Source organism: Leopardus geoffroyi, chromosome B4 (genome assembly GCF_018350155.1).
Source record: "Leopardus geoffroyi isolate Oge1 chromosome B4, O.geoffroyi_Oge1_pat1.0, whole genome shotgun sequence".
Lineage (NCBI taxonomy): Eukaryota > Metazoa > Chordata > Mammalia > Carnivora > Felidae > Leopardus > Leopardus geoffroyi.
In genome coordinates, this window is record NC_059341.1 from 59,367,203 (window position 1) to 59,390,037 (window position 22,835).

The 22,835-nt window shown below is 38.1% G+C and overlaps 1 protein-coding gene across 14 annotated transcripts in view; it reads right to left on the reverse strand.

The window, feature by feature from the left end:
* The window catches only part of LMNTD1 (lamin tail domain containing 1), a 523,246-nt gene that overhangs the window by 208,837 nt on the left and 291,574 nt on the right, over positions 1 to 22,835 (reverse strand). For 12 of the 14 annotated variants that reach the window (XR_006709236.1, XR_006709238.1, XR_006709237.1 and 9 more), the window contains one exon: positions 20,291 to 20,392. Coding sequence is in view for 9 of the 14 variants with exons in the window: in XM_045465471.1 (XP_045321427.1) it covers positions 20,291 to 20,392 (102 nt within the window). In the remaining 5 variants the exon portion in view is untranslated. Of the gene's footprint in view, positions 1 to 17,695; positions 17,796 to 20,290; positions 20,395 to 22,835 lie in introns of those variants that run through there. The other 2 variants (XM_045465473.1, XM_045465482.1) reach the window with 2 other exon arrangements.

Here is a 22,835-nt window from a genome sequence, read left to right on the forward strand (position 1 = left end):
ATTTTCATGTATCACATTTGCCTAAGAAATTTTTTTTCTATCAGTAGACCTAATGAAATCCTTAGTTTGTGAAACTCCAAATGAAAAGAATTGTCGAATTACTCATTTCACTAAAAAAATGTGAATGAATACAAAATTCATTTGAAAAAGGATACTCTTTCTATATAGAAAACCAACTAAGTAGAGTGATGACTTTCCAAGTTAAATCTGTTCTCTTCTATACTATATTACCATGAACTGGGCAAAATAAGTTTTTAATTCATTAAAAATCCTTTCATAAATGTTTATGTAACCCTCTCATTCCCACAGAATCAAATCTTGCATAAACTAGGTGCTCATTCTAGTTTGGTCACCTATTTGCAAGGAGAAACAGACCTTGGCAAGTCACTTGGTCTCTTCTGGGCCTCTCTTTGCTTGTCAGTCTATTAAGGGCATTGGAATATATTATTTTTAGGTTCCTTCCAGCTCTAAAATCTCAGATTCTATGAAGAGAAGTAGTTTTAATCTATATTATTCATATTTCTACAGAAAGTTATTTAAGCAATATGAAGCTTACACATTTTTAATTGGCCAAGAAATTAAGTATGTATTGAAAAATAAAATAAAATCCAATCCACAAAGCTACCTCTGCAAATAATAATTATAACAGAGAAACATGCTGGGCATGGACCCCTGATAAGGTTTCTACACGGTGCATTTATAAATCATACACTGATTTCTTAACTAAATGAGGTCCTTCAGGTTATGCTGTGGTTTTCAATATTATGAGAGCAAAGCACATATTCAGTGAATTTCCATGGTTGATTCTCCTCAAATCATTTTGCATATACAGCAAGCCGAATCTATTTAAAGACAAAAATCCATTCACCAAAGTCACCTTCACAAATTTTAGCAAATGTGTAACTTAAAGCAATGCTTACAGTATACTAGATTGATTAGATTTTTTTTAAAAAAAGACACCTTGAAATTGCATTTAATTTTGAAGTAAATGTAAATTTATAAGGCAATATATGAGACTGAGCACAGCTTTTTCCATGCTGATTGCATCAGGTGTTTTAAACAAAGCAGCAAAGGGGGTCATTAGCCCCTAAAGGAGCAATTAGGTAGAAGTGCTGTAGTTTACTAAATGTGTATGATGTTTCTGGAAGGGTTTCAGTCTAATGCAAAATGGTTCAAAATAATAAATTTTTCTTAAAGGAACACTAACAATTCAATACATTATCTATCTATCTATCAATCATCTATCTACCTATCTATCTATCATCTATGTTTTATCTTTGTATCATCTGTGTCTAAAGTTCCTTTCCTATAGGATGCTATATTGGACATTTTTGAGATTATACCTTGCTTCAAAAATGTATTTTTTTAGTACCGATAAAAATATAGGTTTACATAATTTTCAAATTTTGTGACTTGGATTCTTTGTGTCTTTTTTCTATAAGGCAGGCTTTTCAATGCAATAGTTCTAACATATTAAACATTTATAAATTTATAAATTCTCACATTTATAAAAATGTGAAAACACTCCTATCATCTGATGAGCATAGACAATACTTCAAAGTTACTAGTAATCCCACCAATCCAGAAGGACAGCATTCCAGACTCTGGAAGTGTCCTTTTAGAGGGACTTAAAAGTCTCTGCCAGCAACTAAGAATTAAGAAGATGACATGTAATGAGAAAACTAATAGTGAAATCACTCATTTTAGTATATTGACTTTGAAAAGAAGGAGATCATTAGAAATTAAGAAAACAATAGGTAAAAATTATTCTCCAGAATAGGATGTATACATGATGTGTTTATCAAAGGCAGAGTAGAAGGTACCTGGAGAGAGGGAGACAGCACATGTGTTAAGGAGAGAGCAGATGTGTGAGGAAACGAGTGGTGGGAGAATTGAGGGCAATAGGTCAGCATAGGAGGCAAGAGGGACTTGGAGATTAATTTCCCCTTCCTTTGGGAGAAAATATGGAAAGGGGAGAAAAAAGGAATAAAGAATGGCTACATGTTGAGCCACAACACAGAGGTACTTTACAGAAATTTTATTGTTTGGTCATTACAAGCACCTAGAGATAGATAGTAGTCCTCATTGTACAGGTGCCTTTACACAATTTATCCATTCATTCTATTCCTAGATAGGTAATTTATCTATTTATGTGCCTCTGCTAATAAATGACACATACAGCTTGTTAGGCCCCAAATCCATGTTCATTTCCCACTTCACTGCCCTGTGTGCCAAAGGAAAAGGCTGAGCAGTCAGTGTAGACACACCATGAGGACAGAAAAAGAAATGGAAGATAAAATTGGCAGTGGCTTACTTTTATCCCAGCATTAAGAGAGGATATGGAGCTGGAAGTTTAAGAAGGTAGAAATTTTTATCTGTGATACACAAATGAGTCTCTAATACAGCTTCTCCTTAATCTAGCTCTTACTGACTAGCTGTGATTGAATAGAACTTTGAATAAATGAAATCCTGTTGACTTAAGTACACTTTGTCTTTATGTCTGCATAATTTTCAATTAGGAATAGTTTTGACACTGCTTGTCTGTGCCTCCATCTCTGTCAGCAGTTAAGAAATGCACCAAAAAACTTTGAACACTTTGTTGATATTTTTTATGAATAACCCCATTTTAAAGCCACTAACTATCATCCAATTTGTTTGCCTTTGTTAATTTTCATTGAGTTTTTTAAAGAGTGTGCAGCTTAGGGGCATCTGGGTGGCTCAGTTAAGCATCTGATTCTGGCTCAGGTCATGATCTCACAGATGTGAATTTGAGTCTGGCCCCCGCTTCGGATCTTCTATCTCCTTCTCTCTCTGCCCCTCCCCCACTTGCGCGCGCGCGCGCGCGCGCACACACACACACACACACACACTCTCTCTCTCTCTCAAAAATAAACACTAAAAAAGGAAGAGTGTGCAACTTACAGTGAGGTACTCTACAATTAGGCAATTCCAATCAAATCAATGGCAACAAATATTTATTAGGCACTGATGTTCTGGATGCAGCTTGGGCAGATTCACCCGATTATGTGAAGATGATGGAGTATACCAGGATGCTAATTGGCAAGTGAAATAATCACTCAGAACAATAATGGCCTGAAAGGACCTTCTGTCCTGCCAAGACATAACTAGCTAAAGCAGAGGCTTATCTAGGAGGCTCAGGACCAGGGCACCAGCTAAGCAAGTGAGGCCTGGCAAGTACTACTGGACAGGACGTCAGGTAACAGAACTAACAAGCAAAAGAGAAGGATGCGTTCTCCTATCCTGCACACAGATGCATGGATGTGTGCTGGGACTTCAGTGGCAAATGCCAGTACATGAGGAGAGAAAACAAGAACTATGGCTGTGAAAATTGACACAGCTATGGCTCTCGCCTCCCAGAAAGTAGCCAGTAGCCCAAATGTGTAGCCAAAAATGGAGTGTGGCCTTATTAAGTTCTAGTCCAGCCTAGACAGATAGATACCCAAAGGAGCACCAAAGCAATGAGAATCCACCCTCCAGGGAGTACGGACCCATGAAGTCAGGTGAAAAGCAGCATTGTGAGGCCAAGTGATCAGTCTGTTTGAAGACTACAGACAATGCAACATGGCTGAGTAAAAGTGAGACAGGGTGGTAAGGCCCAACTAGCCAGCTGAGCTAAATTATCAGGAGGGACTTCAGGGCACTGACATACATGTTCAACAAAAGTCCAAGGCATAACCACAGTTGTACAGAAGGGGCCACTATGGCACAGATAGGAGAGAGATCATTCCCAGATTTCTTGTCTATATCTATAAGACTAATTCCAGACCTCACCTGCTTAGGTTGGGGTGGAAGGAGCAGGAGAGGGAGAAAACTTCTCAGCTTCTCTCTGTCCTGGTTTGACTGACATTGGTACTAGGTCAGACTGAACCTTAAAAGGGGAAATGCTTCCATGAGTACAAAGGAGGGGTGCTGTGGAATGTAGGGCAGATGGAAGGCAAATAGCTTCTGCCTAATTTCATGCTTCCTGTTAGGTAAAGTCAGCAAGGACAACAGCCTGCAGGCAAAGCCTGACCAGGACTGGGACACCCACAGTTACTGGGATCGGGGAGTGTGAAAGCTTCCTTAGCTCCAGGGCCCATGCAAATGTGGGAGAGGTCATGCCAGGTCAGTGACCGTGACACCTGGGGCTGAGATCACCTTTCATGGTGACCTGTCAGAGCCTGGGGTCATGGAACCAAATTAGGGTGGAACATTGGAGATGCCAGTTCACTGGTCAGGAAGTGGCCCCTGAAGAGCATGCTAAGCAGGATCATCCTGTGTTCCTCATTCCAGCCCTTTCTCCGGGCTTCCTAAGCACTGGTTGGTTGGTCCATCTCTCTACCCGATTGTTGCTTATGGAGCTCTGGAAGCTACCTCAAAATGTTTTAGCTTATTTATTTTTTATCCCCAAGAAAGATTTTCTGATAAATAATAAACATTAAATATCACATATTTTTAAATTAAATATTTTCTGAGCACCTACTGTGTACAGATCATTCACCTTCAGTGTGCTCTCAATGAAAAGAAAGACCTTGACCTGCTTACTTCCATACATATGCAATCAACAACATTTGAACGTCTATATAATCCCTCTCTTTTCCCATTATATCTCTCTTCCCCACATGGAACATGCTCCTGGGGAGAGTTAAAAAAAATAACCATTTTACCAGCCTTACAGAAAAAAAAATCAGCCTAGAGAGTTTTGGGGCTTTACCAAAGCAAATTCCTATTTTCAGAAATCTCTTTGCTTTTATTTGCCACATAGCCCCAAGAATGCCTGGATTTGCATAGGAAATCCAGGCTGGTCTATACAGCAATTTCTGGGGAACCTCTCTGTTTTCTGGGAAATCTCAATGGGAGATTGTGCAGGTTGATTCAAGGGTCCCTCAGGGAAAGACAAGGGTGTTGATGGTGTATTTCAAATCCTTTCTTGGAGAAGCTGCTGATACCACAGGCATAAAGAAGTTTTTCTCTCTAACTTCTCTCTTCCTTACCCCTAGCCTTCACTACAAACTTGCGCACACACACACACACACACACACACACACACATATGCGCGCGCGAACAAGAGCAATTTTTTTGTTCAAATGTAAGGCCACAATGACTCTGCCACTTACATCTAATCAAATAGAATCATGGGCAAGGATGTAAGAAAACAAGAAATGATGCAGTATGTCAAGATGACCTGACAAAAATAATATAAACTGATAAAGTGCTGAAGGCAGACAAATATTTTAAAAGTCAAAGTAGAACCTTGCTCACCTAAGAACCTTGCTCATCTAAGGCAGCTAAAAGAAATAGCTGAGACTTGATCTGGATTGTGGAATGTGAACAAACAAAAAAGAAAGGCAAATGAGCCCATATCCAGGCTTGGCTGAAAATTAAAGAAAACAAAGAGAAGTTGGAAGAGCCAGATCAATGCTGTAAACCTGTAGCAAGCAAAGGACATTACTGAGAAGGTACGAATCATAATTTACACCATCTCCACAGTCTGTACATTTTCAAAATAAATTAATTAGTGTAGAAAAGAAAGGAAAAATGTGGTAATTCTGCAACTTAATAAAAATTACCACATTCTGCAATTTAATAAAAAATCAGTGTACAAATTTGAAAAAAAAATTATAGTCTTATTAACTTATTAACATTTTGACTTCAATTTTTCAGGATTTAACATGTGAATAGAAGTAACCCTTCATAGAGGACCATATCATAATATCCCATATGCACACATAAGTTCTGCCACTAATTAACTAACTCCCAGGATCTTCCAAAGGACCACTGCTGACTGCCTCGTACAGGTCGTACTGTCAGAAGAAATGGGCTGAAACACAGTGTTTCACCACCCAGAACTCATGCTAATGATGCTCCCCTTGCCAATTCTCTGAATTGGAAAGGAGTGAGAATGCCCCAGTGTGAAGAGTACTAATGGGAATATGTGGAGGATTGAGAATGGAAAAGAGACAGCTGAACCCAGGGCCAGAGTCCAACATTAGCTTTTTGCTAATGTTTCATCAGAGCTGCTGTAGGTCTCACTTTGTCAACTCTTCACCTTGATGGAATTCTCAAGGGGACTAGACACGATTTGGTCAACTGGGAGAGCAAGATTAACCCAAGAGCGACAGGATATGGCCCTGGTAGACTGAAGATTAAAAACCACTTAAAACAAAACCTCACCCTCAAAACCCAACCAAACAAACCCAAAATCTTTAGAGGAGGAACAGAGCCGTTTGTAACCCTCAGAAATTTGCCTATGCACGTTCTAGAATTCAAGATGTCCCAAAAGTTCTATGTGAACACCCTGTTTGCTCAACCCTGACTATTGTTGTAAAAACACACATTTCTATGTTGCTGCACACAGTATTTTGAAGCACCTTAGAATCATTTGCAGAATATAATCTTCAATCCAGGCAAAGGAAGCAAACAGTTCAATTGTAATCCACACCAAATGTTGACAATTAGAAAAGCAGTTAAGTAGTATGCTTTACTATAATCATCGCTTTATGGTAACATAAAAATATATTATGTCTACATGTTGTCCAGCAAAGTTGCCAAATAAGTGCCAGGTTCTTTATGAGACAATAAAGGAATAAATACAATCTGATAAAAATACAGGTTGCTGTACTGGGTGGTGTAGTGTTCCCGCAGCTCAGTCATCTGCTGCCACTGCAACTTAACAGGGGAAGGAGGGAGTGGTTGTCTTTCCTAACTGATGGGCCCTTTCCTGATTCTCTTCATCCCCTGGTGGGACCTCTGTTTTGTGGGCTCCTTAGCAGAAAGTACATTCCAAACCTTTAAGATTTTCTTAGTTGGTAGGAATGGCTCTGCCATTCACAAATCTGTTGAAATTCTTTCCAAATCCATTTATATTTTCTTCCATTACCACCTTCCAAAGTCATAAGCTCCATAAAAAGAACTTGTAAGCCAGAGAGCAAAAATTTTAAGCCTTCTTTTCTCTATAAGAAACGATATTTAAATAGCCCAAAGGGATTTTTTTTAAGCAATTAAGCATATTTGGAATTTGCTAGGGAATTTACTCAAGAGAGGTGCTAAAAGAATTGAAGTTTTAAAATTTGGGGCCTCTGTTAGCCATATGAAGGGCCTGCAATATTTTAAGCTGTTGCACTGAGTTATTGTTTCACTTTTCTAAGCAATGAGTCCCAGTTCTCAGAAAATAGAGGCTCATATTCAGTCTATATATGTTTTAAAAAATATGACTGATGTAGTATGCTCACATATAATCTATGTCTATCAGGCCTAGTTACAGATAAATTAAAATGTTAGGATTTTCTTATAATTTTTCAGTATTTTCCTCTTCTTTCAAAAATTTTCCTATTACTATCTTAATATGCTTTATATTTTTTCATAGCAACTATTTCTTTTTTTGGGGGGGATACAACAATAATTTTTCTTTTATTGATTCATAGACATTCTTTTTTTTTCAATATATGAAGTTTATTGTCAAATTGGCTTCCATACAACACCCAGTGCTCATCCCAAAAGGTGCCCTCCTCAATACCCATCACCCACCCTCCCCTCCCTCCCACCCCCATCAACCCTCAGTTTGTTCTCAGTTTTTAAGAGTCTCTTATGCTTTGGCTCTCTCCCACTCTAACCTCCTTTTTTTTTTCTTCCCCTCCTCCATGGGTTTCTGTTCAGTTTCTCAGGATCCACATAAGAGTGAAAACATATGATACCTGTCTTTCTCTGTATGGCTTATTTCACTTAGCATCACACTCTCCAGTTCCATCCACGTTGCTACAAAGGGCCATATTTCATTCTTTCTCATTGCCACATAGTACTCCATTGTGTATATAAACCACAATTTCTTTATCCATTCATCAATTGATGGACATTTAGGCTCTTTCCATAATTTGGCTATTGTTGAGAGTGCTGCATAGCAACTATTTCTATCCGACATTATGTATAGCTTTGCCTCTTTGGTTTTGGCCTGAATCTCCCAGAAGAATGTGAGTCCATGGTGGCAGTAATTTTTTCAATTTGTTCAAACACTGTGTCAGGAGCTGGAATAGTACCTGGTATATAGTATGGACTCAATAAGCATTTGTTGATTGGTGAGGGAATGAATTTTCACTCACACATTATCTCCCACCTAGCATTTCCCCCCAGAGAGAGGACAACAAGGCCAAGAGAAGGGACTCAGAATCCAATCAGGTCAAACAAGAGGCCACAGCCCAGCCACCAGGAGGTCACAGATGGCACACTCTGTGCCCCGAGGTCCAGCTTACTTTCTTAGTATTCCCCTGCCAAACTTCCTTTTGCAATGTAACTCTTATTACTGCACTTGTTTTCCCAACCATACAAAAGCATAAAGGCACTGATTTTTTTAAATTTAAAATAATAATAATAATAAATAAATAAATAAATAAAGCGTTTTGTTTCCTTGTGTTTAGTAATCAAACAGGACAGAGAAACTCTAGTCTTCATACTGACAATCTGTTGCCATAGTAACAATAACAAGCTTGATTTTTTTAGGGAAGGAAAAAAAAAACATTCCCAGTTGATCTATTGAGGGATGGTTTCTTGTTTTTTATGTTTGCATTTATTTGTGAGATAAAAAAAGGACTATCTTATCCTTAAAAATCGTAGTGGCCAATCAGTACAGTTGCTTTGATGTCTAATTTTCCCACAAAGTTTGTTTTAGAGAAGGTACTTTTTATCAGCCAGTAGAAGATAGCATCACCTTCACTCTATGGTTCCTTTAAGAAGAGAGGTAATCACTTTGTCTCATTATACAGATGAGTAAAGAGAAGTATCACAATATGGGTGATCTATCTCAGCCCAAAGTGAAAATGATGGACTCAAATGATGAGAATTGTAATTAAAGCAGATCCTATTAGAATCTGAAAATGATTTGTAAAGCTCTGCAGATGTGGTTCTTTTCTCTTTTTCCATTTGGTTTGGTTTTCTCCTGACTCCATAAAATAGAAAGATTCAACACAGATGCCTATTAGTAAGATGAGTAACAAATGGAAAGAATGGAAGTGATTGAAGATGGGGTAAGCATTCATAAATGTTTGGGGCAAATTGGATTATTTTAGACTAAATGCTGTTTTGGGAAACTATGTATAAAGCTTCTGGTGAGAGACATTTTCTGGAACTTATTTTGTACTTTAAGATGCAGGCATATTGGGGCAGCTAGGTGGTTCAGTCAGTTGAGTGTCCAACTCTTGATTTCGGCTCAGGCCATGATCCCAGGGTCATGGGATTGAGCCCTGCACTGGGCTCTATGCTGACTGTAGAGACTGCTTAATATTCTCCCTCTCTCTCTCTCTCTCTCTCTCTTCCCCTTTCCAAAGCCCCATTCCCCCACTTGCACCTTCTCTCTCCAAAAAAAAAAAAAAAAAAAAAAAAAAAGATGCAGGTAAATTCTAATAATCAAAGATTTTTTGCAATATATGTATAAGTAGTATATGGCAAAAAAGAATACTAAATTACTGCTTTAATGAGTAAACTTGAATAACAATGACCTTTATATCACAACTTAATATTTATGGTTTTCTTTTTTTCAAATTCATTCTGTCTTTCCTGATACATTTTACACTTTTTGAGGGTATGGATCAAACCTTCTTTATTTGCACCCAATAGTCAAGAAATGTATCATCAATTTCTCTAGCAGATGTAAAAGTAATCAGTGTTTTGTTTTCCTCAAAAAAGAATGTTTATTGATAAATAATTATTTCTACTCTAAAAACAATACACATTTATTTTAGAGCAATGGAAAATAATTTAAAAATACAATAGAAATTTATTTTCTAACTTGGAAATAAACTAATAACATTTAGTAAATTTAATTTACCTCTTTTTTTGGTGTATATAAAATATGCTCTTTAAAAAAAAAATCAGAACCACAATTGCCTTTCTGCTTTGTTTTCAGCTTCTTTCATTTGACACAAGATTATCATTTTCCACTTATGTACACTTAGCACAACATAAAAGCAAGGAATGAAAATAGAACACCTTATATTTTAAATCAGAATAAATCACAAACATGTGCAATGTTCCTTCTAAAATGTATCTTAAAAACCACTCAGCTCTTATGAACTTCTAATGCAATAAACAGAACTGCCTGAAGCCTTGCTCTTAAAAAGAGGATGATCTTTAGGTCTCAGTGTACATGTCTAGAGTTCTTTCCCCCTATTCTTCCCACTTCAACTGCAGCTGGTCCTGTCAAGGAGGCCCCAGTCAAAGGAAATGGCACAGAATGGCTCTAGTTCATCCCATCATTTCCTTTCAGTGATCCACACATGCAGCTATCTGCTATAACCCAAATACTAGGCTGACTCACCACCTCTTTGAGTCCTACTTTTCAACATAGCCCAGGTCAGACCCCCAACCAGGGCCACTCTTAGCATTGCCAATACACCAGCTCTTACTGCTCTCACACTATAGCTTCTTCTTCATGGTATTAGTTTTTAGAAGTCATTTTATTTTGTGTTTTCTTTTTGTTGGTTTCTTTATTTCACTTTTAAAGCAAACGTTTTGACACTCTTTAAAGTAATGAAGTGACTGAATCATTCCTTATGAGATATGAAAAAACATCTTCAGTGTATGGAAGAAGCTAATATTTTATTGCATTATTTTATTTCCTTTTTTTAACGTTTATTTATTTTTGAGACAGAGAGAGACAGAGCATGAATGGGGGAGGGGCAGAGAGAGAGGGAGACACAGAATCCGAAGCAGGCTCCAGGCTCTGAGCCATTAGCCTAGAGCCCGACGTGGGGCTCGAACTCACAGACTGTGAGATCATGACCTGAGTTGAAGTCGGACACTTAACCAACTGAGCCACCCAGGCACCCCTGCATTATTTTATTTCTAAAAGAAACAGTAATTTTAAGTTTTCCAGTAAATCTGTAATTTAAAAAATCAAATAGAAGTTTGTGGCTTAATAAAAGATGAATGGATAAAGAAGATGTAAGATTATATGTGTATATATATATATATATATATATATATATGCACATTAGAGAGAGTTATACATACAAACATACAATGGAAAACTACTCAGCCATCAAAAAGAATAAAATCTTGTCATTTGCCATGATGTGGATGGAGCTAGAATGTATTATGCTATGTGAAGTAAGTCAATCAGAGAAAGACAAATACCATATGATTTCACTCATGTGGAATTTAAGAAACAAAACAGATGAACACACGGGAAGCGGGGGGAGAGAAGAGAGGGAAACAAACCACAAGAAACCCTTAATGATAGAGAACAAACTGTGGGCTGACGGAAGGAGGTGGGAGGGGGAATGGGTTAGATGGGTGATGGGTATTAAGGAGGGCACTTGTGATGAGCACTGGATGTTGTATGTAAGTAAAGAATCACTGAATTCTACTCCTGAAACCAATATTGTACTGTATGTTAACTAAAGTTTAAATAAACAAACAGTTTATTCTTAGCACGAATTTCATTGAATTTAGCATATGAAACAGAAAGTGGAACATTTGATCTTTTTACAAGCTTTTTTAAGCTTATTTATTTATTTTGAGAGAGGCAGAGACAGCATGAGTAGGGATGGGGCAGAGAAAGAGGGAGAGAGAGAATTCCAAGCAGGCTCCACCTGAAGCAGAGCCCTACATGGAGCTCAATCCTATGAAGTGAGATCATGACCTGAGCCAAAATCAAGAGTCGGATGTTTAACCAACTGAGCCACCCAGGTGCCCTATACATTTGATATTATTGTAGGGTGGCCAACTCCCAGTTTTGCTTGAGACTACTCCAGGTTAGTGCCAGTTTCAGTGGCACTAAAATTCCCTTCTCCTAGGGCAATTCCTCAATCCCAGACAAACCAGGATGGTTGTTCACTCTATGTATTTTTCAGTAGGATAAGCTGTATTTACCAGGCTACTGATGTTTATGATGTTGGTGGTATTTTCTAGGGAATGAACAGTAGTTTAAACAAATCAGACTTACCCACTTTATGGTCTAATTATGGTCAAATGTAACCAAGCTATTGAAGTCATTATGGGAGAAATTTTTAGCCCTCTACATTTCTTACAAGAATATGTGATCTGAAAATATTTGTTAATTGTCTAAAGTCATATGGTTTGTTTAGTTTTGTTTAATGTTTATTTATTTTTGAGAGAGAGAGAGAGAGAGAGAGAGAGAGAGAGAGAGAGAGTGAGCATGAGCAGGGGAGGAGCAAAGAGAGAAAATCCCAAGCAAGCTCCATGCTCAGCATAGAGCCCGACACAGGGTTCGATATCAGCAACTGTGAGATCATGACCTGAGCTGAAATCAAGAGCCAGACACTTAGCCAACTGAGCCATCCCAGTGCCCACTAAAGTCCATATGCTGATGCATGCATAAAATAGCAATTCAGTAAAATTGTGAAGGCTTCATTTTCCATTGCCATTTTGTTTCTGGCTACTGTTAGTTCTGAATTGAGCCAAAGCCCAGGCAATTCCAAACTTTGTCTTTCAGATGTGAGTTTTTTACCCAAAATCTTTAGCACTGTGGCCTCTATTAAAGCTAACATTTTCCTGTAGTTCTCGAGAGCTGTCTCTCTGTAAAAATACAAGGCATCCCTGAGAGGCCTGAGAAGGAGTACTGTGTTAGGTAGTACTATAACTGAAGAACACCTGTCATCTTTTTGCCTGATAGGCAAATCACTATCCTTGAAGGTTCTCTCTCTCTCTCTCTCTCTCTCTCTCACACACACACACACACACACACTTTTTTAAAGACTTTGGTAGCAATCTGTCCTCAAGCTGACCTTATCTCAATGCTCTTTTGCATATGCTAACATAGTGCAATATGGTGACTGCCTCTTTAATTCATCCTGGAGTTAAGACTGAAAGCCATATAATTGTCAACATCTTGATGCACAAGTCATATTTTGTTAATATGAAAATTCATTACTGTTCCTACAAAGGGCACAGAAAGATTTTATAACAGCTAGGAAAAAAAATATTGTATCATTTAAGAAAAAAATAAAAATATACTGACATTTCCTTTTCACTTTGTACTAGTCTATAACTTGTACCCAGGAAACTCCACAGTGTTGATGTCATTACTTGAGCATCTGAGCATCTGGAAAATGGAAGCTCATTGTTTCTGGCAAATTTTGCCTATATGTTATAATGTATGGCAGTTTCATATCTCGGAATTTAATTTCATTGTAGATTGAAAGACACTGTCACATTTTTTATCCTGATAAAAATATCAAGGCCATTTTTTTAACTCACTAAATATAGTTTTGAATTTAAATAGAGACCTCAGTTTGAATGGTGACTAACATAATTACTATGGGACAATATTTTATTCTTAGAAAATATTTCAAGAGAAGAACTATATCATCACTCAAAGAGATTTTATAATTTGTTTTATACCTCAGATTAAAGAGCCACAATTTTCATGCCTCAATAGAAGATAAATGGAATTTTATTTTGAAATGCCAGTTTTAAAAAGAGCTCTCAGAGATGCATTGTAAATAACTAGATTCCTTAAAATTTATCAGTTTATAAATATTATGTGAGAATTCTGTTGGCTCCATATGGCTCTTTGAGGGTTTGAATTTTCTCTGGAGTGTTAGTGGAAAATGCATAAAGAATTATGCATTATATCAAGTTGTAAGTAAAAAGGCAATGTGGCCCCATATTTCCTCATCTAGACTTTCTAGTATATATATATATGTATATATATATATATATATATATATATATACACGTATGTATATATATATATACACATACGTGTATATATATATATACACGTATGTATATATACACACATACACACACACACACACACATATATATATATATATATATATAACGTCAGCTCTGCCACTGACTAACTGGGATACTTTGGAGAAGTTATCAAATCTGTTGAAGCCTGGGTTTTCTCATCTGTATAATGGGAAGGTCTTAATTAAATAAGATAATATACAAACAGCATTTGACACAATGTCTGGCACGTCTCAAGCACTTAGTAATCAATAGCTGCTATTATTAGTTTCATTAATCACCAGAGATACTGGGATGCACAATAGAAACACTATTCTTTCTTTTTAAGTTTTTATTTATTTATTTTGAGAGAGAGAGCATGCATGCACAAGCCAGGGAGAGGCAGAGAGAGAACTGCAAGCAAGCTCAGCACTGTCAGCACAGAGCCCATCATGGGGCTCGATCCCACGAACCATGAGATCATGACCTGAGCAGAGATCAAGAGTTGGATGCCCATCCAATTGAGCCACCCTGGTGCCCCTGGAAACAATATTCTTAAAGCCACCTCATGCTGCTTTCTCTTTATAAAATGCCTTCCCCAAACTCTGACAGCTGACAGCCAAAACAGACTTCAGGTACATCCTGAATGTCATTTTCTCCAAGAAGCCTTCTCCTCAATCACATGTGAACATTTACTCTTTTACATGCCCAAAGTACATCATTTGCCTAAAATAAAATGCCAAAATACACAAAGGAACTGGTATTTAGAGTTCTTGTGTTCTTACCTCTTTAGGGGCAGGGCTTCTGTTTTACTCATCTTAGCATTCCCCATCCTTTTAGCTCCTAATGTCAAATAGGAGAGAAAAGGGGATGAACATGGACAACTAAAATTCCAAGTAGCATATGGTTTATGCAGAGAAAGGAGTGTAAACAAAACTGCTAATGTTCAGAAGAGGGAGGGGTGGTGACCTGTGGTTGGTTGTGTGTGATAACATAATTTGTCTGGAGGAAGTAGCTTTTAAGTGAGCCCAAAGCCTCAAGAGGATTTCAAAGGAGAAAAAGAAGCGAAGGCAAGTTCATGAAGAAACAAGTGAACCAAGAAGAATAAGTCAGTTTGGTTGGAGCAGGTTGAGTGCATGACTGGTGGAAGATAATTCCAGAAAGGGAGAAGCATCATGATTGTGGAGAACCCTATGCAATAGGCAACTGACACTGGCTTTTATCTGGGGGTCAGTGGGGAGTTGCCAAAGCTGTGAGAGGAGGAAGTGACACAGAAAAGAAATGCCACTGCTCCCATTACGACGTTTTAATTCTGAACTCATCAACACTCAGATAACTTTGCTTATTATCTCCAAAGTATCTGTCCCATACCTCTCTCTTCAAGATAGCCAACCATGCCACATACTAAGTCTTGAAAGTGTGTAAAGCTAGCAGTCAACTACAGCCCTTGTTTCTGCAATAGAGAATAAATTTCTGCCCTTCTGGTTAATACCACAGGTTTGGGAGGAAAAGTCCTGGATTCAAATCTTAGTTCTGCCACTTACTAAAGAGTGATCTCAAGAAATTACTTAACCACTCTAAGTCATAGTTCCCTTACCTCTGAAATTAGGTAGTCATCATATTAACTCATGAGGACACTGTGAAATTTAAATGCCACACATGTAAAGTACTTAGCAGGGACCATGGAAACTGCTCATATGACACTATGACTCCATTGCTCCATCTCATCTCCCCAGTTCGTTAAATCTCTTATTTTCTTTGGCCTCCAACTTTTAACACTGTTTCTTCTTCTCCCATTCAACAATCTGATTGGGCTCCCTTCTCTATTATCAGGGACATCTCAAAAATGGTTGATCCCCTCAAAGGATTCAAGCCTAAAAAGAGTATAATAAAGGAACTACTTACAAAGACATAGACTGGGTTAAGAAACCAAAGATGGTGGGCCACCAATGAATGGGAAATCATGCTTTAGGTTTAAAATACAAGAGGGACAGGGGTGTCACTGGAGCCAGGTGGTAGTTAAAGCTGTGGTCTGAGAGGAAAGCAGCCCCCCTAGAACAGCAGTAAGACACGAAGGGAGCAGTGTGTGCATAAGGAAATAATCCAATTTCTTTCTCCTCCTTCCCTCTAATCTCTTGCCAGTGACTCCCATTGGCTGAACCCAAATGGAAGCAAAATAATAACAGAGCCAGATGATAGATGCAGTCAATAGAGGTCAGTTTTGTTGGGGGCAAAAGCAGGGCAAAAGCAGAGAACAGATGGTGGAGTTGGGTTGGGGCAAAATGTGCTGTTGTTTTTTGCATAAGTGGGAGAAGTATGGGAAGGAACTGAAACATCTCAATGGAAGAGTCTCATTGCCCCCATGACAGGTGAATGAAATTAAACTCAGAGGTAGTGAATTGCCAAAGTTTTCAGCTAGAAAAAGGAACCAGATTCAGATCCTTAAATGGTGCCTCAGGCCTATGCTGTTTCCCACTATACTGCATGGATCTGCTCAGCGTCACGGCTGAAATTATCTTGGTCTCACCTAAATAATTTCTGCCCTGAGATAAACCAAGGGTAGGAAATAATATCTTGTTTTTTGTCCCTATTTTAGTCCCCTACTCACCTGGTCTAAATCCATTCATTGTGGTTTTCTAATCATTTCTCAGAGAGGGTTTCTTAAAGATTAATTTTGAAAGATTATAATAACCAAACTAGATCCCCTCCTTTTTAGAGAGAGGGAAGGTTATATCTAAGATATGAAGGCATCTGAAAGAGAGAGATTGAGAGAGAGAGAGAGAGAGAGGAAAGAAGCAAGGAAAGAGAGGAAGGGAGAGAAGGGGAGAGGAGGGGAGGGGAAAGGAACAGAGAATGAGAGAGGTAGGAATAGAAGTTTTGCAAAATCAGTTTGAGGAGCATTATTTGTAATAGCTAAAAACTGGAGACTAACCAACTGTGTATTAACAACAGCAGAATGGAAAAACAAATTGTGGAATATCTATGTAATAGGATATTATACAGGAAGAGAACTGAAATTGAACACAAAAAAAACGAATGAAACTCCTAGATCTAGTATTAAGAGGAAGAAGTCAGATTCCATTCATAAGATCTCAAAAGCAGGCTGAAATAATCTATGGTGTTAGAAGATAGGATTGTGGTTATTTAGGGTCTGGGAAATGACTGGAAAAGGGGCTTCTGTGTTGTTAATAATTTTCTTATTTTTGTCTATTTGTTTTTGTTTAATCTGGTTGGTGGTTGTACAGGTGTGTTCCTTTTGTGCAAATTTGTTCAGCTTCTTGCCCCTTATGATTTTTGCCCTTTTCTATATGCACAGACATGCAAGTTGAGGTAACTAGTTGCATTAGTCAGTTTGCTGCAGGAAAAAAAAATCAATCTCCCCAAATCTCTGTGGCTTACAATACAATTATCTCTTTATAGTAGGCAGAATTCTAAGAAGGCCCCCAAGGTCTCTATCCCTTGGTATTACTCCTGCGATTATGTCATGTTACACAGTAAAGTGATTTTGCAAATGTAATTAAGTTGATTAATCAGTTGACTTTAGGATAAGATTATCTGGGTAAACTTAACCTAATCACATGCACCCTTTAAAAGTAGAGAGTTCTCTCCAGTTGCTGCTCAGAGATCTGCCAGGGGAGGGAGATTCAATGTGCCACCTCTGGCTTGAATATGGAAGAGCCACACTCAAAAGACCTGAAAACAGCTGCTAGGAACTGAGAGCAACCCCTAGCCAACAGCCAACAAGTAAATAGGTCTTCAGTCCACAGCCACAAGAAAATAAATTCTGCCAATGACCATTAAGCTCAGAAGAGAACTCCAAATGCCAAATGAGAACGGCAGCTGACACTCTGATGATATCAGCCCAGTGAGACCCTGAGCAGGGTACCCAACAGGGCCACTTCCATATTTATCTGACCTACAGAAACTGTGAGATAAATATATTTGTGGCTTGAAGCTGCTAAGTTTGTGGTAGTTTATAATGCAGCAATAGAAAAGTAACACACACTTGCTCATGGTTTGGCAGCTTTGTGTTGGCAGCTGTTGAGATTCTGCCCAGCTTTCCTCCACATGTCTTCACAGTTTGACCCATATTGAAGGAGCTTCCCCTATTTGGGACATTCACAGGACAGAGGGAAAAGAGCAAGTAAGCGGCTCACATCTGGTCACACTCTGGTGGCCAAACCAGGTCACACAGCCGTGCCTAAAGGCAATGGGGCAGGATGTATCATCTTATAGAAATGGAGAGATTGAGTAATTTTGGAAAATAATACAGTCCACCACCATGGAACATTATAACTCTGGCTTGACAGGAAAGAGCAAAGTCTTAGCGGTCAGGAAGACTTAAGAATTTTGGTGCCATTACCTTACTGGCTGTGTGAAATTAGGGCATTTCCTAATTTCTCTGAGCCTCAGTCTCTTAAATGGTAAATACATGCCTTAAAGAACTAGTGTAAATGTTAAATGTACCAGTATAATGCCTGAGAGATATTCTAATATATGTTGGTAAATATTAGCTTCAGACTCTTGTCTCAAGGACTCACAGAATATAATTCTTCCAAAGGGAAAAGTCAGGGAATGGAAGTCACATCTTAACACACTCCCTTTTCCTCATTTTCCTAATAAAACTAATGCAGAATCCTAAAGGCATAATTCCTTTATGTGCTATATCTCTTTGAACATTGTAGTAATAAATCATTTATACTAAAGGGACTATGGTATTACTCTTCTGAATGGGATTATTAAATACAATCAATATCAGAGGTGGGATTACTTTATAATTACATTTCTAAGTGATGATTCACTGTAACATCTATTTCTGGTTTGTGAAAATGTTGTCATAAAGCCATTGTCATTGCAGTTGAAAAACTGGGCAAATCAAACAGCTAATAATACTTTTGTCCTCAGACTATTTAGACCTTCCTTTTAACTGCCCTGATGGTTGTAAACACTATTTCAGGTTTCTATTTCACAAATATTTGTCACTTTTTAAAAAATGTTTATTTTTGAGAGACAGAGCATGAATGAAGGGCAGAGAGAAAGGGAGACACAAAATCTGAAGAAAGTTCTGGGCTCTGTGCTGACAGCGGGGCTTGAACCCATGAACAGAGCCCAACGCGGGGCTCAAACCCACAACAGTGAGATCATGACCTGAGCAAAAGTTGGACGCCCAACTAACTGAGCCACCCAGGTGCTCTAATATTTGTCACTTTTAAAGTAACTATTACGAGTTGTTACTGTTTAAGCCTCAATCCACAAGTTAAGGTTTTAATTTTTTTCTTATTACACAAAAAAATAACCACCTCTTTCTTGATCTCTGTCTCTCTGTCTCTGTCTGTCTCTCTTGCACGCCCACACACACACACACACACACACACACACACACACACACACCATGAAGTCAGTACACTTTCATCAGAAAAAGGAATAAAAGCTAAGTCACTCCAAAAAAAACACAAAAATTTATGAGCTGAAGATAACTGCAGTCAACGTTTTGGTGCATAATCTTCCAATTTTTTCCCTGAATATTTAGATAATTAGATAGATAATATATGTTCGCATTTCTGTATATTTACATTTATTTCTTTCACAAAAATGGGGTGACATATACTATTTTATAGCCTGCCTTTTCATATATATATATATATATATATATATATATATATATACACATATATATATGTGTGTATATATATATACACACCACTGCTTTAATGATTTCATTTAATAATTCTATGTATATTTTCAACCAGTACCTTATTATTGGATATTTAGATTATTCGTCAATTTACTATATTCCAGCCTCTTAAACAGAACTTCCACTAGCCCATACATATGAATTAGAGGAAGCCTATGTGTAGGGCTTGCTGGCCAAGGCACTAGCTGGATTTTTGAACTATTCACCCCGACTTTCCCCTTTGATCAGATCCCAAAGATTGTAGCTCTGCTCTTAAATATCCAAATATATACTGGAAACGTTAAAGAACAATAAGCATAGAATCTCTTTCAGAATGGATGAGCCTGTTGAAATCTCCAGCCATTTTGTATTATCAAGATGATAATATATCAGATGATACATAAAAGTGTCTGCATCTTGGTTTATAAACTGCCCTTTCCACGATTTGTCTTTATTGACTGGTTAATTTCTTTGTGAAAGGGCATCACAACTGATTAAAGTGCTATAGATTTTATAGTTCATAGAGGCACAGAGTGTACTGTTCCCAGTGTCATCACAAAAGTGCCCCTGTGATTAAAGCACTCAGGTGGTGTCTTTTTTTTTTTTTCCACAACAAAAACTGAAAAGGCAGCCTTGTGTTCTGACTCTTCTTGTGCTTCAGACAAAGAAAATGATTGCTTATAAAGTCCCCAAAAGAATGGCCAACAATGACTTTTGAAAGCCCTGAATGAGCCATTGTTAATAGAAATATGACTACTTTTATGTGTAAAACAATTACATTATCTATTATCTATCTATCTATCTATCTATCTATCTATCTATCTATCTTAAACATATAAGGATTCAATGCACGTTTCTATTGGCCTCTGTTAAGAAGGCCTTTGGGGAGACTGGGAGGCCAATTACTAGGAGCTGGTGAACACTGACCTCTAACTTGGGCCCCTGGTCCCAACCTTCCATTGTCTCCCTCTGGGCTCCAACTACTGTTCTTCTGATGAATATTCTATTGTTGGGCTTTTCAGAGAGGAGCTGTTAAAGGAAAGGGAAGATTATTTGCAAGTGGGTAGGAAAATGTTCCAACAAAGAATGAAATGAAGTAATTAGCGTCCTTTTATATATAAGCACCAACACTGTTGCCAAATCTTCAGGCTGTAGTCACTGAAGAAAATAATGACATTGCTGATGCAAAGCAGAGTCACCTGTAGCCACTGACCAATCATGGGTAAAGCCCCCCTCCTCTTTACCCCAGGGGAGGATGGCAGGTGGCGATGCCTGTAAATTTATGCTAAGATATTTCTCATCTTATTAAAATCTTTTGAAATGAGGGCACTTCTTGAATGGGAAAACTATGTAAAATAATAAGCCCTAAGGGAACTAAAAATTTTTAACATGATATACCCCTTTAAAAGTAAGAAGTTGAGAGATCTGTGGGATTGTGTTAGCTGATTGTTCATTTTTGCTGTATATAAAAGGTCTTGTTATGGCCTAGAATAAAGCTCAAGAGAAACCTTATCACCACCCTATTCTGGTGAGCTTAAGATCTGACAGGAATCTCAAGTCTATGAGAAAAAGCTTCTTAAACTTTATCTGTGCTATATTGGAAAATGAGGGAAGATCATGCATTGTCTTTCTCATAGACAATTTGACATTGTGGACTATTGAAAAATATGAACAGGAAAATGGACAGTGGAAAATGTGTAAAGCAGAAGAATAAAAAAGGGATATCTAGACCTGACCTTGATATCTAGAACTTGTAGTTAGCTACAAGTTAGCTGAAGCTATGTCCAAAGATGGATGATGACATGGCTGCTATATGGAATGAGGTTTCCTCATTTTCAGCTTGAGGAGAGACTTGAAGAAAGGAAGCTGGTGGGTTTGCTGAAGGCCTGGAAGTGCTTCTGTGAAAATGGATGCCACCAGCGATGGAAAATAATAGTTAACTTCCAGGGGTACCGTAAGAACCAACCAAAGGGTTTATTTAAAGAATGGAAGTAGTTAGATGTGGAGGATGAGAGTTAGAAAGAATGTGAAGGCAAAAGAAGAAGAAGAAAAGATAAAAGGTTTACACTTTGAGATCTTAAACTCCCTTGCTTCTTACCTTTAGACTTCTCTGTCTCAGGTCAAACACTCTAAACAACACTGCCTCTAGGAAGCCTTCTGTTCCCAGACTGAGTGAGACGTCCTTGTCTGGGTCTGTGGATGCCCAGTGTCCACCTGTTACCACAAAGGTCTGCAATGGCCTAAATTTCCTTGTCTGTCTATCTGGTAGACACTGAGCCTCATGAGTTCAGTACAATATATCCACTTCGCTCTCTACTGTAGTCTTAGCACCTAGAGCAATGCCTGATATATAGTAAATTTTCAAAGGTATGTGGAATGTATAAATTGCAGGGGGAGGGTACAGAAGCGTAGCAGAGAGAGGAGTCTGATCAGAGTGGAGCAGATTCCTGGGATGACCAAGGTCCACAGGTAGAGAATTGGTACAGTTTGGGAATTCAAAGAAGCACCACAGAGTGTGAGAAAGTGTCAAAGATGGGGCTTGAGGGACAAATGGGGTTGATCATAAAGAGCCTTCAAGCCATGTGAAAGAGATTAAAATTAATGCTGAGGGTAGCATGGAGACATTGACAAGAAAGTTGGGAAGTAATGTTATTAAATTTGTACGTTTGGAAAGAGGAGTGTGTTGCAGCCTGGAGGCAGGGGTCCTCTTTAGAAGTAAGTTGCAGATATCTATGGGAGATATCATCATGTGTTGAACAATATAGTGCAGAAGGGATGGAGAAAGTGGACTGATATAAGAAATATTTCAAGGGTAGAGTTGACAGAGTTTTGATATTGATCAGAGAATAAGGAATAAAAAAGGAGATGTTAAGATTGATAGCTATATTTTAAGACTGACAGCTTGAGCAAATAGATACTGAATGGTGCCACTCACTAAGATCAGCAAGTAGGAGGAGTATTTTTGCACTTTTGTAAAATCAGCTTCAGGCAGGTTAAAGTCAATGCGCCTGTGCAACATTGAAGAGGGCACACACGGAGGCAGTTAAATATGCACATCTTGAGAGCTCAGGTTAATAACAGAGCTGGAGACACAGATTTGGTGATCATGGGCAGAGGTAGTAATTAAAGCCAGGGAAACCAATGAGATTGCTTAGAGGAGTGTTTAGAGGGAAGAGACAAGAAGACAGGACTCTCCAGAACAGACACATTTGTTTAAAAGGGCAGAAGAAAGGAACCTGAGAAAGATAGTACAACAAAGCAGACTGAGAGATAGAGACATGTCACAGAAGCAGAGGGGAGAATTAATTTCAAGTAGAAAGAGTGGTCTAAATATCAAAGTCTAGAAGAAGTTAGGTTGACAACTGAGACAGTGTCCATTAAATTTAGCATCAAGGCAGTAATTCATTACCTTGATAAGAATGGCTTCCATAAAAGTCTGGGGACAGAAGCCATATTACACTGGGTTGAGAAG